The sequence below is a fragment of the Urocampus carinirostris genome, chromosome 14 (genome assembly GCF_059441175.1).
Source record: "Urocampus carinirostris isolate Australia breed hairy pipefish chromosome 14, RoL_Ucar_1.0, whole genome shotgun sequence".
In the NCBI taxonomy this organism is placed as follows: Eukaryota; Metazoa; Chordata; class Actinopteri; order Syngnathiformes; family Syngnathidae; genus Urocampus; species Urocampus carinirostris.
In genome coordinates, this window is record NC_142362.1 from 17254922 (window position 1) to 17270699 (window position 15778).

A 15778-nucleotide genomic window follows, 5' to 3' on the forward strand; every position below is an offset into this window, starting at 1 on the left:
CCTGAAAGGGGCATTACCACTTGTGTGGCCCCTTATTATGTTTTTTTGTTTTCATCATGCTGAGGTTTTTAGTTTTTCCTTGCCCGCATGCCTGAGTTCAAATCAAAGCATGGTGTAATTGTGGCCTGTGCAGTCCTTTGAGACATTTTGTCATTAAGTGTGACTTGAATTGACTTCTTTTTAAAAGTCATTCCTCAAATGAAAGTAACTGCTTTTTATGTTCCTATTTTTCTACCTATCTGCTTCACTGCACCGTTGAGACATGAGTATTTCTCATGAATTTTGCATTGTGGTCTCGCCCCAGGCTTCATCGCCTCCGACATGACCTCCAGGAACTCCAGTACACAACTGTGGCTTATTACCCACTACCACGAGATGGGCTCCTTGTATGACTACCTTCAACTGAGCACATTGGATGCTTGCGGCTGTCTGCGAATGGCGCTGTCCATTGCTAGCGGCCTGGCACACCTGCACGTGGAGATTTTTGGCACCCAGGGCAAACCAGCCATCGCCCACCGGGACCTCAAGAGCAAAAACATCCTGGTTAAGAAGAATGGCCAGTGTTGCATTGCCGACCTAGGTAAGAATGTAAAACATGACCGTTTTTCTTGCGGTACAAGATAAAATAAAGCTGTAAACATATTTTGGTCCATTGCCCAATAAAGAAAATAAAATAAAAACGAAATAAAAACTGTGTATCACGCACACATCTGTAAAACTCGCACCCCTAATTTTTTTAATTAAAATCGGTATAAAATTTCGTCTCACATTTTCTCTGCTCAAACTAAGCATTGTAAGGGACAAAGTTGTTACGTACGGCCATGAATACAATTATTTATTAACAATGTAAGCTATGAACACAATACCAACATAAAACTTACAAAGTACTTATTTAAAGTCCTTTAAAGTCCGATTCATCATCAGATACACCGAATAGTTGTTTCTCAGGATGCTCTTTTCTCCATTCTCTTTCGTCTCTGTCCCATGTTTGTAAAAGTATGATAATGACATATTTTGCTTTTGCCTTTTCGTAAGTCATCTTTATTACTGTTTGTCCAGTGGTTGAAAATTCAGAGCTTTCACCTCTGAGATCCTGGTTTGATTTCCGTTGCACCCAATCTTTTGTGATTTAATTTAAGAATACTTTTTAGACTATTTTTTTTTTCCGGTTAAAAAAAATGCCATAAAACACAAATAAATACGCTACCCTGCAAATGTTTATGACTTCCTGACATTCTTTTTATCTTTTTTTCTTTTAGGTCTTCATTTTGTGTTTATCCTGGAGTGCCATGTCTATGCTTGTTGTAAACATTGTTCTCTACGTCGTTACTAATGACAATAAAGACAATTCTAATTTCTAAAGACAAACCCCTTAAACCTGAATGTTGTGATAAGAAATTATTGACTAAACAATCATAATTATAGTTGAGCCAGACAATTACAAAAACAGCCTAAAAGCAGAGACAAGAAAGAAAAAAAACGAAAGAAAGAAAATGTCTCATGAGACAACATGGTTATTTTGTTTAAAGCATTCATCAATAATCTGGGAAATAAATTAGGTAACATAAACAAAATCCCTGTGCATTTGTTTTTATATCAAGGTTACTCAACGACTGAGGTTTCAACGTCTGATAGGCCGAACACTTGATCTTATCAATTGCGTGCGGCAACGGAAATAAATCTAATAGTGCTCGTCTCGTCTGTCTGCTTAGGCTCATTTGTTCCTAATTCAAGAGAAACGAGCAGTGCTTAATGTTCCCTCTGTGACTCTGCGGTAAACACATTGGGAAGTGCACCTATTCTCACACCGATGTTCCATTCGCTCAATAAAGAAGCCTAGCCACATCTTTTGTGACCTGCTTGACATATCAGCCCGATAATGAATTGAATGCAATATTAATCGCCCAATTTGGATTGAATCGACCGCCTTCTGTGTTCCCAGGATTGGCAGTCATGCATTTCCAGGACACCAACGAACTTGACGTGGGCAACAACCCGAAAGTTGGCACCAAGCGCTACATGGCCCCTGAGGTGCTAGACGACTCTATCCAGGTGGACTGCTTCGAATCTTACAAGAGGGTGGACATCTGGGCCCTGGGCCTTGTCTTGTGGGAGATCGCCAGGAGGACTGTCAGCAATGGTGTGTGTGAGGTTATTGCGGATGTCATCACTCTCGCAAGAACCGGAATTTCAGCAACACTGTGAACTGACACAGTTGCTTCATTTTTGCTCCTTGCACTGAGAGTATTTGTATGTCAGAGTTCATGTGCTCTCCTCATAGGCATCGTAGAAGACTACAAGCCCCCGTTCCATGACGTGGTTCCCAGCGATCCTAGTTTTGAGGATATGAAGAAGGTGGTCTGTGTGGACCAGCAGAGGCCCAACATACCCAACAGATGGTTCTCTGACCCGGTGAGTCAGCCAGTAAAGATTGCTTAATAGATCTAGAAGTGTTTTTAAAAAAAATGATATCCTTTGAGATGTAAACATCTAAGAAAGGTCATGGCTAAGGCAAATTAAATTAAAAATTATTTTTGTTGAAGATCATAAGATTTATTCTCTCAAATCTGAATGAGAAATTTAAAAGCATGCGAAGAAATTGTTTCTGGTCACCATGGTAATTGCGTTCCCTTGGGCAACCGCCTTCCTGTTGACGAGCACGAAACGTTACCCCTCTCTGACCAGACAATGAGGATGGGACTTAAACTCTGTTGATTAGTTAACTGCCTACTATTATTTTTCCCCATATCTCTGGACCCTCATTACATTCACGACACCTACTCGCCAAATGGGCCCGCTTACACACTTTACATCTATTTATAGGTAAGATCGGGCCTAAAAAAATTGAGCCAAACCACACCCGCAGGTATTAAAGCCCTGCCCAACCCGAGCCCGACAAATTAACTTAATTTTATGGACAAAGCCCGAAGCAAACCTGGATTTTCACATTTTATTTGTGAGCGATCCGTAAGGGTGAGAGTGATTTTGGCCGACTCCGCCCCTCATAGTGCCTTTGTCGCGAGCAACACGGAATACTTCGTCCGCAAAGAAAAATAAACAGATGATGATTGTGACGATGAAATCACTGATGCATGGAAGAGGAACACTTGTTTACATTGGAACTCACGGAACTACCAACATGGCATCGTAACAGCTGGATTTCAATAACTTTTTGTTACGGCCGTAAATAAGAAGTGGCGCTCATTCTCAAAGCGATAGCTACATCTACATTGTTCTCGTTTGCCCTGCGTCCCAGACGCATAATTTTTGCTCGGGACGCATAGTGTCAAATCAACGTGCGTCCCCGGGACGCTCTTTTTCAAAAAACTAAATTGTCATTATTACCCGATTATTATTTTTTTTAAAACAAAGATTTACCGCACTCCAAACTTTTCGTCAGGAAGATCCGCCATTGTTGTTTTGGTCTCGCGGTTCGAGTTTTTGTCTGCACGCCGATCTCGGCCAACGAGATCTCGTTGCTTCGAGATTACGTCATTGTTGTGGTGGTTGTCGTCGAGGGAAGGTGAAAATCAACACAAAATTGGTAATTTCTTCAGTGTCAGTAATAAGTCGAAACATAATGCAGAAAGTGATACCAAAGGCAATAATTCCGGCACGAAATAACAGCGGAGATCGCGGAGGCTAGGAAAACACGTGTGTTGAAGCGAACGATTCGACGAAAGAAAATAAACAAAAGAATACTCCTAGCAAGAAAAGGACTTTTCCACCAAAACGGACTAAATTATATTCCTGGTTACGCTATGAGGAGGATGATAATGGATTGGACCTTGAGAAGGCATTACAACTGTGGCGGGACAGCAAACCATGAAGAATATGTGAACTGAAAAATCTGAAGTTATAACTTGCTTTGTATTACCAATTAACTGTGATGATTAAAACTCCATGAATATATAGACTAATATTTCCGCAATATTATTTTGCATAATGTACAATATTGTTGTGAACCGAAAAATCTTGAAGTGATAACTGATTTGTATTACCAATAAACTGTGATGATTAAAACTGAATGAATGTATAGATTTATATTATATATTTGTCGCCGATTAACAGTTTCAACACTAAATTTTGGGGACCCATAGATCTCTGTTGGGACCCATAGAATTTTGAGCATGCGAGTCCCCTGGACCCATCACTTTCACAGGTAAAATGAACACTGCTCTAGTGGTGGTTACAATACTTACCTTTAATCACACCACAGTAAGGATAATCAAAAAGAAAATTCAGGAAGAGAGGCCCGAAACCTAACTAAATGATTGACATTTTAGGGCTGATTTCGGGTCGGGCAGGTTCGGACTAGTGCCTTAGATCTTACCACTAATTCTATTCTGTTTATAAGTATTGAATGAGTTAAGGGTTATACAAACAAACAAGCAAAACACGAAGTTCATCTCTCAGTTGAGATTTCATCATTTTAGAATAAAAACAATTGTTAGTAAACAAAACTTTTGAAAACACATTCAGGCCTGCAATACATATGAATTTTCCTTCTTTTTTTTCCTAGACTTTAATCTCCATGGCAAAGCTGATGAAGGAATGTTGGTATCAGAACCCTTCGGCTCGACTGACAGCGCTGCGCATCAAAAAGACTCTGACAAAGATCAACAGCTCTGTGGACAAAATGAAAACGGACATTTGAGCGCCCATTTCGGGGGCAGTACAGTACTTCCCGGACGAAAGCGCCCCCTTCCGAAGGGGGCACGTGCCCTTATAGCGGCCCGCGACCTTGTATTTATTTTCAAAGACTTGGCGGGACACATTTTGGCATCCAAAGATGGCTGACCGGGCTCTTGGGAATAGGATGCTAAGTATGAAGCAATCTCGATCTGGGAGCTGGATTTTCGCCCTTAACCCAGAAGTTCTTGCTTTGCGTTTCTTTCTTTGGAGAAAAGGTTGCATTGAGTGACAATTTCAGTTTTTTTCCTTGTTAGCCTTGTTGCAAGAAACACTCATCACTCTTCCTCATGTCAGCAGCTGTACAGTTCTCAATCTTAGCGTATGAACTCGTGGAATGACGTACGGATTCTTCCTCTCGTTTTTGTTTTTAGTTCTGCACAAACAAGTTTAAAAGAACACATGAAATGAAATATATCTGCTAAGTGGTGCCGAGGTCAGCCCTCCTCTCCGCCCTTCATAAAGGCCTGCACTGTAAGTTTGCCTTTATTCCGTCTTAACATGTGGTTTGTAAGTTCATGAAGTCAAACTTCAAGCTTTTTTTTTTTATTTGTTTTTTATTTCTTTAACATTTTGTATAAGCTAGTGGTTTCTATTCATTAAATAGAAAACAAGTAAATGACCTGTTTGGTTTGTCTTGCTTTTTTTCATTTCCAGTTTTGGAGGTATAGAAACTGAAATTTATATATATCGTATGCAAATGTTTGGCACCCCTGATCATTGTCAAGATTTTCCTTTATAAATCATTGGTTATTCAGATCAGCAATTTCAGTTAAATATATCATATAGCAGACAAACACAGCGATATCTGAGAAGTGAAATTAAGTTTATAGGATTTACAGAAAGTGTGAAATAATTACTTTAAAAAAGTAAATTTTCTTTTAAATGAGTTTTTTATTAAAATGCGGGAAAAAAAGCGACGTGTCCTTGGCAGGTTGTCTTGGCTGACGCCTAGCAGCTGGCTTAGAACTGGTGCTGACCAGGGGAATTTGACTGTTTCATTAAAACAGAACATGGCAATTTCTGCCAAGTGCTCCAAATGTCAATGATGCTTGGGTAAACGGCATGAGTAACTATCACTCCCTTTGTTGATTCCCACCGTCTATGTAGTGAGATTGGGTCTTCAGCGGGGAAGTTTCTAAGAGAAGTACCACATTGTGTCACGATTAAAACACCTCCCTGTCCGCAGCTGTCAATCTCAATCAACTTGCACAGCAGTCAGTATTAATTATATCAAAGCTGCACACAAAGCTCCTCCCTTCCCCCACCTGGATTGCTTTTGTCTAACTCCAAAGAATAAACCTTCAAGGAGAATGACAAAGCCAATAACAAAAACTTTACTTGGCCTTAGGGCACACTCTCTCAGCTGTTTTCATCAAACTTGCTGGGAGGTTTTTGAAAGTTGGGACCTAAATGGTATACACATATTATATACATCAAAACCTGTATGGAAACCGTCACAAAAATCACAAGTATCAGGATCTGTCTAAACCAAAAACCATTGATGAATAGCAAAATTCTAGCTCTCATCAAATAATGTAACACCGCCCTCAAGGCTCTGCTGCTGCTAAATGTTATTGCACTAATTCAAGTTAAGTCCTGTTATCTGTATAGCCCTTAATCACACAAAGTCCTAAAGACTATTGCACCATCCCGTGATCTAAAACCTACATGAGGGCAAGGAAAAACTCCAAAATCTCAACATGAGGAAAATGAAGAAACCTTGAGAAGGGACCGCACATTAGGTAATCCCAATTCTAGGATGTCAAGGGCATCAACAAACACACAGCCATTTTATTAATTGCACTATTTTTATTATTGTCATAACTTAGGCCAATTATCAAAGCACTTTGTTGTCGGTATTTTTTTGCCTATTCATCTTTAATCTTTTTTTGTCTTCATATTAAATGTTACATCTTTGAGTCAAGTCATGTTTATTTGCATAGTCCTTAATCACAAAGAGTCTCAAAGGGCTAAAACCTACATGAGGGCAAATAATACACAGATATTGTCAACATAAAATATAGTTTATTCATATGCTATAGAATAGAAGTGTGTTTTAAGCTTAGATTAAAACCTTTCCACTGAGGTTGCAGATCGAATCTCAGGGTGAAGAGCATTCCACAGCACCGGGGCCCGAATGAAGAACGCTCTCAAACCTGCGGATCTCTTCTTGGCTCTTGGGATCACTAGTAGACCAGCATTTTCAGTGCGAAGGTTCCGGACCGGAACATAGGGGGAAATCAAATCTTAAAGATATGAGGGAGCAAGTCCATGCATGATTTTGTATACTACCAACAGAACCTTAAAATCACATCTTAATCTAACAGGGAGGCAATGCAGGTTAGCCAAAATCGGGGTCATGTGATCAAACTTTCTTGTCTTATTTAAAAGCCTCGCTGCAGCATTTCTTACCAGCTGAAGGCTCTTCATTTTGGACTTCGGGAGACCGGAGAGTAGTGCATTACAATCATCGAGACGGGTGGTAACAAGCGCATGAATTAGCAATGTTGCGAAGATTGAAGAAAGCTGTTCTAGTAATATTCTTAACATGTGTTTGAGAGGACAGATTGGGGTCAAATATGACACCTCAATTTTTGACTGAGTCACTCTGGGTGATATTACACTTGTCAATGTTCAGAGCAGTTTTTGAGAACAAGTCACAGCATTTAAATGGACCAATAACTTTTTGGGCACTTTTTACACCAGCTTTGATATCCCACAAGAAACACAAAGGGTTGAGGGATCTCCGTGGGTGGCCAACCCAGTTACGAAGCGGCGGAGACGGCGTAGGGATCGCAAACAAAAGTGGGGCTGTCGCTCGGGCCACGGTGCTAAGCTAAGGGAACTACATCGGCGAAACGGCAGACATGAAGATGAATGAAGTGTGCCTAATTCCACCAATATTGAAGTGCCATGTCTAAACTGGTTTCATACAATGTTTCACAAGGTTGATATCATCGACAATAAAAACATTTCTAATTGAATTGGCATTAACATATACACATAAGAGTGACAAAACCATTGTACATAAATATTTAGAATCTTTATAACCAGTATGGTCAGCTGATTGGCTATTTTAGTGTGGCAGCATGTGACAATCTTTTGGGTATGTTTGACTTAATCGTTTTCGGCCCTGTTTATATTATATTTTGAGACAGAGATTCTATTGCGCTTGAACGACTCTCAGCAGAGATTCTGTTCATGTAAGAGATGCGTCACTCTGTTAAAAGAACGTGTCTGGTGACAATAGTCGACAATGAAGATCATTTTTGCGTATTTCATTAATCGATTTTTGTTGACGTCAACTAACTGTTGCAGCCCTATTACTACGAGTGTTTGTCAGGACCAAGTTTGTGTAGCTAACACGTTCCTTTTGTCTTTTATCATTGGTTTCCAGGTTACAGCTTTTCTCACATGCTTTCTTGCAGTCATTATTAGCCTTCAAACCAATTTTGGGTGTTGCAGTTGCTTTGTAGGATCATTTTTTTGGTGCTTTGTCTATGATTTCTTTAATCTGGGCATGTAAGTAGTAAGTTTGCAAAAGTTTCGTCAGTTTTTTAGTCACTCTGTTCTAAGGTTGTTGCATAGGCGTGGAAGACTGATGTTGAACAGGTGAGCCACTATATAGACAATTGTATTTTAATTTTTTTTTAAGAAATACAACTTTTTAAGGGTTCTTTTTCTCGTTCGATCAGAGCATAAGATATCTTGAAATTCAAAAAAAATATCTGTCAGGCAAATATCATGACAAACAATGACCTATATTTTATGTTGACAATATCTGTGTACTATTTGTTATTGCAACATCCATTGCAGCCTGCTCATCCTGGAAGGGGGATTACCTAATGTGCGGTCCCTTCTCAAGGTTTCCTAATTTTCCTCATGTTGAGGTTTTTGAGTTTTTCCTTGCCCTCATGTTGGTTTCAGATCGGGGTATGGTGTGTAGTAATAGTCTGTAGTTTGCAATAATCTGTGGTCTGTGCAGTCTTTTGAGACTCTGTGATTAAGGGCGTCACAAATAAACATGACTTATTTTAATATTATTTCTTATTTTAAAAACAAACTCAAAGATAAACATCTTAAAACTGTTTTTATATATGATGCACGTGAAAAAGAAAGTGTGAGTCATTTATTTTTAATAATTCTATATTTTTTTAAACGATATGCTATTAAATTTGTTGATGATTGTTGTGTATATTATAGACCATACTTGATCCTATTTCTTATTAATAACATACAAAACAAAATAATATAGGTTTTAAAAAAATCCTAAAATAGAACACTACCTGTCAGGCGGTGTTGATTGTTTATTAATATGTTTTCTAATTGGAAAAACAAAGCTTTTACAGCAAATGGAATATCGGCTCCAAACATCGGTTATCTGCCTCCTCTGAATCCTAATAATCGGTATGGCCCCTGAAAACCCATGTCGGTCGATCCTTTATATTGAATTCATGCAAAATCATCATGAGTTCAACTTTACAACTGCAGTTCTAGAAGCCTGTAAAAGACGGTCCACTACCAACATATGCATCAACATCTGTTTGTACTGACTGTTATCACATTTAGTGTCATTTAATCCATTACTCTCCCGCACTAGGCTAGCTGGGATTTGCATGGCGCGCTTGGGTGCAGAAATTGCTCGCTGACTAGGCCTAAAATGCTGCACGATTGCCTTTCACAAGGTGAACTAACGTTATGTAAACAACGGCGGACGCTTTAAATGGCGTTTACGGACGATTACCGGTCAATCAGGGCGTTTATCTCGCCGCTGAAATGTTTAAGATATATGGTACACGGTGTCCGTATCGTATACATACTGTTTTTAATGAGCTGTGCTTGAGGTTGCTAGGCAACACATGTATGTTCACAGTTGGAGACATACACTCATGGCCCACCTGAAAAAAAAAACAAGTGTCATTATTTTACACGGTGCAGCAAAAAAATTATTTCTCACACTGTTGCCAGAAAATCGTTTTTCCCCCTTTTATTGATCTTTTTGGGTTATTTCCAACCATTTGAAGAGGTTTTTACTTGTTGTCCTATTGAAATAGTAACAAAATCAATTTAGAATAAGCAAATTGTTGATAATTATACTGTTCACATATTGCTGTCAGACTGCACATTTTTTAGGAATGGTGATTATCTATTTGCTGTTATTTCTGTCTAAAATAAACTGCACTCTTGCAGCCACGATCCATTATCCCCAATCCCATATTGCTGTGATCAGGGACCTGCAGAATAGACTTTTGTCTTGAGGCCCACCTAAATATGCAGTTATGGCTGTGATGTATTATCCTTGGTAGACTATCGCTGAGAGCGGAGGCTGAGAAAGTAAGGTTGTGTCCTGCGTGGAGCCTATTTTTTCTCCATTCTCTGCACCTTAAATGGACTGCACCTGTGCAGCTGCAGTCCATTGTCCCTATTTAACTATTGCAGTCAAGTCAAGTCATGTTTATTTGTATAGCCCTTAATCACAAATGGTCTCAAAGAGCTGCACAGATCAAAGCTGAAGAATGACATTTTGGCCAGCATTATATGAAATGCATGGTTTGGGCCAAGATCCATTAGCCCCCGCTGACCATTGCCTGGAGCTAGGGCAACAGAGCACAATTTTGGCGGTGTTTTGTGGCTGTTGTAACATGCCATTGTGGCCCCCTTAAACTGAACTGCACTGTTTTTATCCATTATCCTTGGTTTACAACCGCTGAGAGTGGAGGCTGACAGCAAAGTTGTGTCATGTGTTAGGGGTTTTTATTTATCTTCTTACCATTCAAAATTAAATGCACCCATACCGCTGCGATCCATTATCCCCATCTAACTATTGCTAGGAGCGGTGACTGTCGGAGAGCTGTTTATTTTTTTGAGGTACAGGCAGATGAAGCATGCCATTGTAGCCTACGATCAATGGAACGCACAGTTTGGGCCAAGATCCATTATCCTTGGCCAACTATTGCTCAGAGCTGGGGTCGGCAGGGCAACATTTTTTCGGGGGTTCAGGCCGCTGTAGCATGCCGTTGTGAATCTGTTGAAATGAACTGGGATGTTTGGTGATCCATTATCCCTGGTTTACTACAGTTGAGATCGGAGGCTGACAGAGCAAAGTTTTGTCATGTGTGCAGGCTTTTTATTTCTCCATTTTTTCTGCTTAAAATGAACTGCACCCAGGCCACTGCGCTCTATTATCCCGAAATAATTATTGCTGCGAGTGGGGACTTTCGGCGAGCTTTTTCTTTTTAGGTACACGCTTATAAGGCATGCCATTGTAGCCAGCGATACATGAAATGCATGGTCGGGATCCATTATCCGAGGCCGACTATTGCTGGGAGCAGGAGCAGGCAGAACACATTTTGGTGCCCATTAACTCTAATAAACGAATTATTGTACTGAGTAAATTATAATGTTTTAAATAGATATTATTTACTGTTTTATGAGTACATAAGGTCAATAACACTATCCATTCTTGTATATAAGTCCATAGTAATGAAATGAATGAATGAATGAATTGTTGTCATCATACAGGTAAAACGAATTCGGAGGGCTTCTCATTTCAGTGCAAGCAAAACTAATAAAGTTGTACTGTCCATAACCCTTTGGCAGAGAGTGCAATTTCAACACCCCTTAAAAAAGCATTTTATTGAGTTTATTCATGCACAACAACACACACAAACACATTGTTTGGTGTGTGCGCGCTTCACATGTCCCCATCAGTGGTCCGAAGCAGCGTAATCCTCTTAGTTTCTCTTCCTGAAGGGGAGGGCTGCAAAGCTCTGGCTGTTTGCAGCTCTCACTTTCTCCCAGTCAGTCGTTAATGTGTCGGAGAAAGTGGGAGCGCTAGTTGTTGTGCGTTTGTGTGTACCCGCCGAACACATGGACTGAGAAAATCGTCCGACCAGGGGAACCGATGCGGCCCTTGCCATGACTCGACCTGCCGAGTGCATCCTTCACGCCGCCTGGATCTGGCTTTGTGTTATGCAGATGAGTGCAGGTAACGCACACAAAAACACATGTAGATTTACTTTAGGTCTTGTGTGGCTCATGCCCTGGACTGCCTTGTGTGTCACTCTCTTCCCAATTGTTGGTGTCATTTTAAATAATCACTAGGGATGTATGGTAACAGTTTTCCTGCTTCTGGATACTTCTCACCAATAACATTTTTTCTTTTAACCGCGTGCTAAATGTAGTTATCTTTTGTGCGTGCATTTATGTTCTTAACTATCACAAGGACATTACAAAGCTAAGGTAAGAGAGAAGGTGTGTCAAACTCAGTGCCACATCAGTGTAATGACTGCCTTCAAAGGGCCTGATGTAACTTATAAATGCCGTATTTATTCGCTTCATTTTTTTACCTAGATAGAATTTCAGTTTGGGTGCACAATGTTTTAGGGTAGTACAGTATATTACCGTACTTGTGCTATGATCAATCAGTCCAACAATATCGCTGACCGCAATCGCAAAACATTGGATGCAACAGGTATCGAACCTGGGTCACGGTGAGAGCGCCGAATATAAACCACTAGACCAGTGATTTTCAACCACTGTGCTGTGGCACACTAGTGTGCCGTGCCGTGAGAGATCGTCAGGTGTGCCGTGTGAAATTATATAATGTCTTTTTTTTTATTTAAAATTTTATAACACATTTATGAATCATTTTCTGCAAATATTTCATTGTCAAGTGTTTTTGCTGTAAAAACTAGACACTGCACTAGACTACCAGTGGTATAACTCGCATATAAAAAGGCATTCGATTTAATTTTATCAAGACAATATTATTACTTACGGTACCAGAGACAGACGTTAGTGAATGAAAAAAAACAAAGTAGTTTATAAATGAACGCAGAAAACGCACAACAAGGGAAAAATCTACCGTAAATCGATACATTTTCAACTAGTCTAAACATATAAACATGGCCACACGTATTCAACATTCGTCACTTACAATGCTATGTTTGAGCTGACAGGGTTTCCATGGATCATTGAAAAGTCTTAAAAAGCATTAAATTCATTATTCTAAAGAAAAGGCCTTAATTGGCATTAAAATGTCTTGAATCCAATTTTCAAAGTCTTAAACACGTAAACTCAAGATTTATAGTTGTTTGAACTGAAAATATTTTGGAAAAAAATCTTTTTATTATGATCCATGATAAAAATTCTCATTAAGTGGCAGAAGAGTTCTGAGGAATTAGTAGTTATCTTCCAGTTTTGACAGAGGTTTCATGATGTACTGTAAACGTCCTTCTTATTTCTTTCCATGTCTAAAACTTTGGAGAGAGCTGTGTTTTTCAGAGAGAAAGTTTTCAAATGGATCAAAATATGATTTAATTAACAGATTAAAATAAACATTTGTTTAAAATTGCCTCTAATTCATGTGGTGGTTTTTAGTTTGTTTGTTTCAATTGTGTTTTTCTTGTGTCTTGTTTTTAAATTTGATTTCAAAAGGCATTGAAAAAGTCTTGAATTTAACTTGTTTTCAGCTGTACGAACCTTGGCTAAGAAACTGATTTCTAGGGGAGCGTGTTTTACACAATTGGGCGTGATACATGGATAAATTGGTAACATATAAATGTAACTAAATGCAATTGAGTACGTATAATAAATGTAACTTCTCCTTAATGTAAAATAACCCTGAGCCCTAAATGTATTTTTCATTTAAGTGCATTACAATTGCATTAAAAAATTAGTTACAAATACAGTCATGTAATATGTTATACACTAAATCGAACAAAAATGACTAAATCTTAGACATTTTGAGGATAATTTCTCAATGTCACTCATTGGCATTTATATAGAAGCACTGCTGTGTACTGGCAGTGGGCAGAGGCGTGTTCAGGAGAGTGAGTGATTGCTATCGCGAGCTATCGCTAGCTTCTGAACGGCCAGTGATTATTGAGCGCTCGCGTGCCCGAGTAATCACGGGAGAAAGACCGCTTACTTTGATTTCCAACATGGCGTCGACAGTGCAGAAGATGGAGGATCTCACCCTGACGAGTGCTGTTGGCGATGTAATATATCGTCTTACATTGCCTGGTAATGTTTGTGAACAATGCAAGACAGGTATGACCCTTCCACTGCGTTTAGGATAACCTTAACTGTGTCAATATGCGAACTGTCGCTCATATCAGCCAACTCGCTCAAAGCAAGCTGTAGAACGAAATCCATTGTACTGTCGTCGGCCATTTTGGATCAGTAAGGCAATCACAGTGAGCGATTACAAAACGTTCAGCAGTGCGCGGCAAGCGATTATCAAGAGACTACATGTCTGATCACTCTCCTGAACACGCCTCAGGTGTTGTAGTCGACAGGCATTGTGGGAAATGTAGTTTTAGCTTCAAGTACTTTTTTGACCCATTTATTTTTAGATGCTCAAACATTCAAATTTCTCACAGGCCACAAAAAAAATGACAATTCTGTTGTGCTTTCAAATTCTAGCAAATTGGGTTTTTTTTGGTGGGCCTTATAGTCTCAAAATTACTGTAGTTTTATGTGCGTCTTTAACTTTGTTAACAATCATAATATAATTAAAAAGCTCCTTTAACCATGTTTCCAAAAAAGAAGTGTTTGAGGGACTAGAGCTGGACTTTATCAATCAATTGATCAATTCTTAAAGCCTCAGTGTGTAATAATTGACCACTAGATGGCACTGTTATCTAATGCCAACGAAAACAGGTGGCACAGCAAAAAGCAAGATGGCAGACAAACATGGGGGCACTGTGTAAAGACACACATTTCCTGACCCATAATATTCTTAAATAAAATTTAACAAATGAATGATAGTTTATTTAGTTTTTTTCCAGTAAGCCCAAGTTTTTTTGTACCACTAGAAGGCACTATTACATTATATCTCATACAAGCTCACTGATTTCTCTGCACATTATGGAGTGGTAGAAGACATGACTAGGATGTGTTACAACTATTCCTTGAGAAAATTAACATATCGTAACGGGGAACATAAATGCTTAAAATCTGTTGTTTTGGTTGGACCCAAGCGCAGACACATGGGCAGAATGACGAGACTTTCTGTGGGGGCAAAAGGAAATAACAAAAGGCTCTCTGGATATGTGAAAACGGGTAACAAAAGACATACTCTGGAAAATACTCCCAACTAGCGAAGTTCAGGAAGTTCAGAATAGATCAACGATAGGTATACTCAGACAGGAGTTCAGGAACATCAAGGGAAAACAACTATCCAAAGGTTTAAGCTGTCGGAACAGACTTTCTAAATATTGGGTTCTTGATTAGGGTCGGTTATGGGAGTTGAACATGGCTGTTGGCGCCCTCTGGCGAATCTCTACAGTAAAGAAAAGTCTTAACAAATTTGCAACTTAGTAGAAGTGTGCAAAGATGTTATACAGTAGTAAGCACACTAATAAAAAAATATTGTTAGCAGACAGATTTGAGAATACAATTCAGAATAAAAAGATGTAGTGACGTTACAAAAAGGATGAGACCATTTCAATTCTACTGATTGGAGATTCTCTTCTGCATCTCCCATCCTCTTTCTTTCATTTTCCTTAATTGTTTACCTGCTCTTGACCTGACTGGTTGCCTGGCAATTGTCGACTGGGCCAAGCAAAAATCGGAATTATTTTTTATTAATTTATTTGTGCATCGTTGCATAATCCAAAAATGCCAAATCAGGTTTCTAAATTTTTTCTCCATTTATTTCAATTTGTTACATGTATGTATATATATATATATATATATATATATATATATATATGTATATATATATATATACATTGTGTGGCATGCATACTCCTTCTAGGTTAGGGATAAGATCCTATTCTGAGTGGAGGAGTTCAAGTATCTCGGAGTTCACGAGTGAGTGTAGGATGGAACGGGAGATCGACAAACAGATCAGATACAAACGGCTGAAAAGGGTTTTCTCGCTAGGTGGTTTGGCTCTCCCTTAGAGACAAGGTGGGGTGCTTGGTCATCTGGGAGGGACTCTGTGTAGAGCTGTAGTTCCTCTGCGAGAGGAGCCAGTTGAGGTGGCTCAGGCATCTGATAAAAATGCTTCCTGGACGCCTTCTCGGGTGATGTTCTGGGCATGTCCCGCAGGCTGGAGGTCCTGCCCTGGCGT

At 39.3% G+C, this 15778-nt stretch overlaps 2 protein-coding genes across 2 annotated transcripts in view; both read left to right on the plus strand.

Annotated features, from left to right (window-relative positions):
- Positions 1-5314, plus strand: part of acvr1l (activin A receptor, type 1 like) — a 37127-nt gene extending 31813 nt beyond the window's left edge. The window contains exons 9-12 of the mRNA XM_088352393.1: positions 305-580; positions 1943-2140; positions 2282-2412; positions 4523-5314. Coding sequence (XP_088208519.1) covers positions 305-580; positions 1943-2140; positions 2282-2412; positions 4523-4657 — 740 coding nt within the window. The 3' untranslated portion in view covers positions 4658-5314. The remainder of the gene's footprint in view (positions 1-304; positions 581-1942; positions 2141-2281; positions 2413-4522) is intronic.
- A 4310-nt stretch (positions 5315-9624) lies between these two features.
- The window catches only part of acvr1c (activin A receptor type 1C), a 29338-nt gene continuing 23184 nt past the window's right edge, over positions 9625-15778 (plus strand). Inside the window, exon 1 of the mRNA XM_088352187.1 lies at positions 9625-11683. Coding sequence (XP_088208313.1) covers positions 11614-11683 — 70 coding nt within the window. The 5' untranslated portion in view covers positions 9625-11613. The remainder of the gene's footprint in view (positions 11684-15778) is intronic.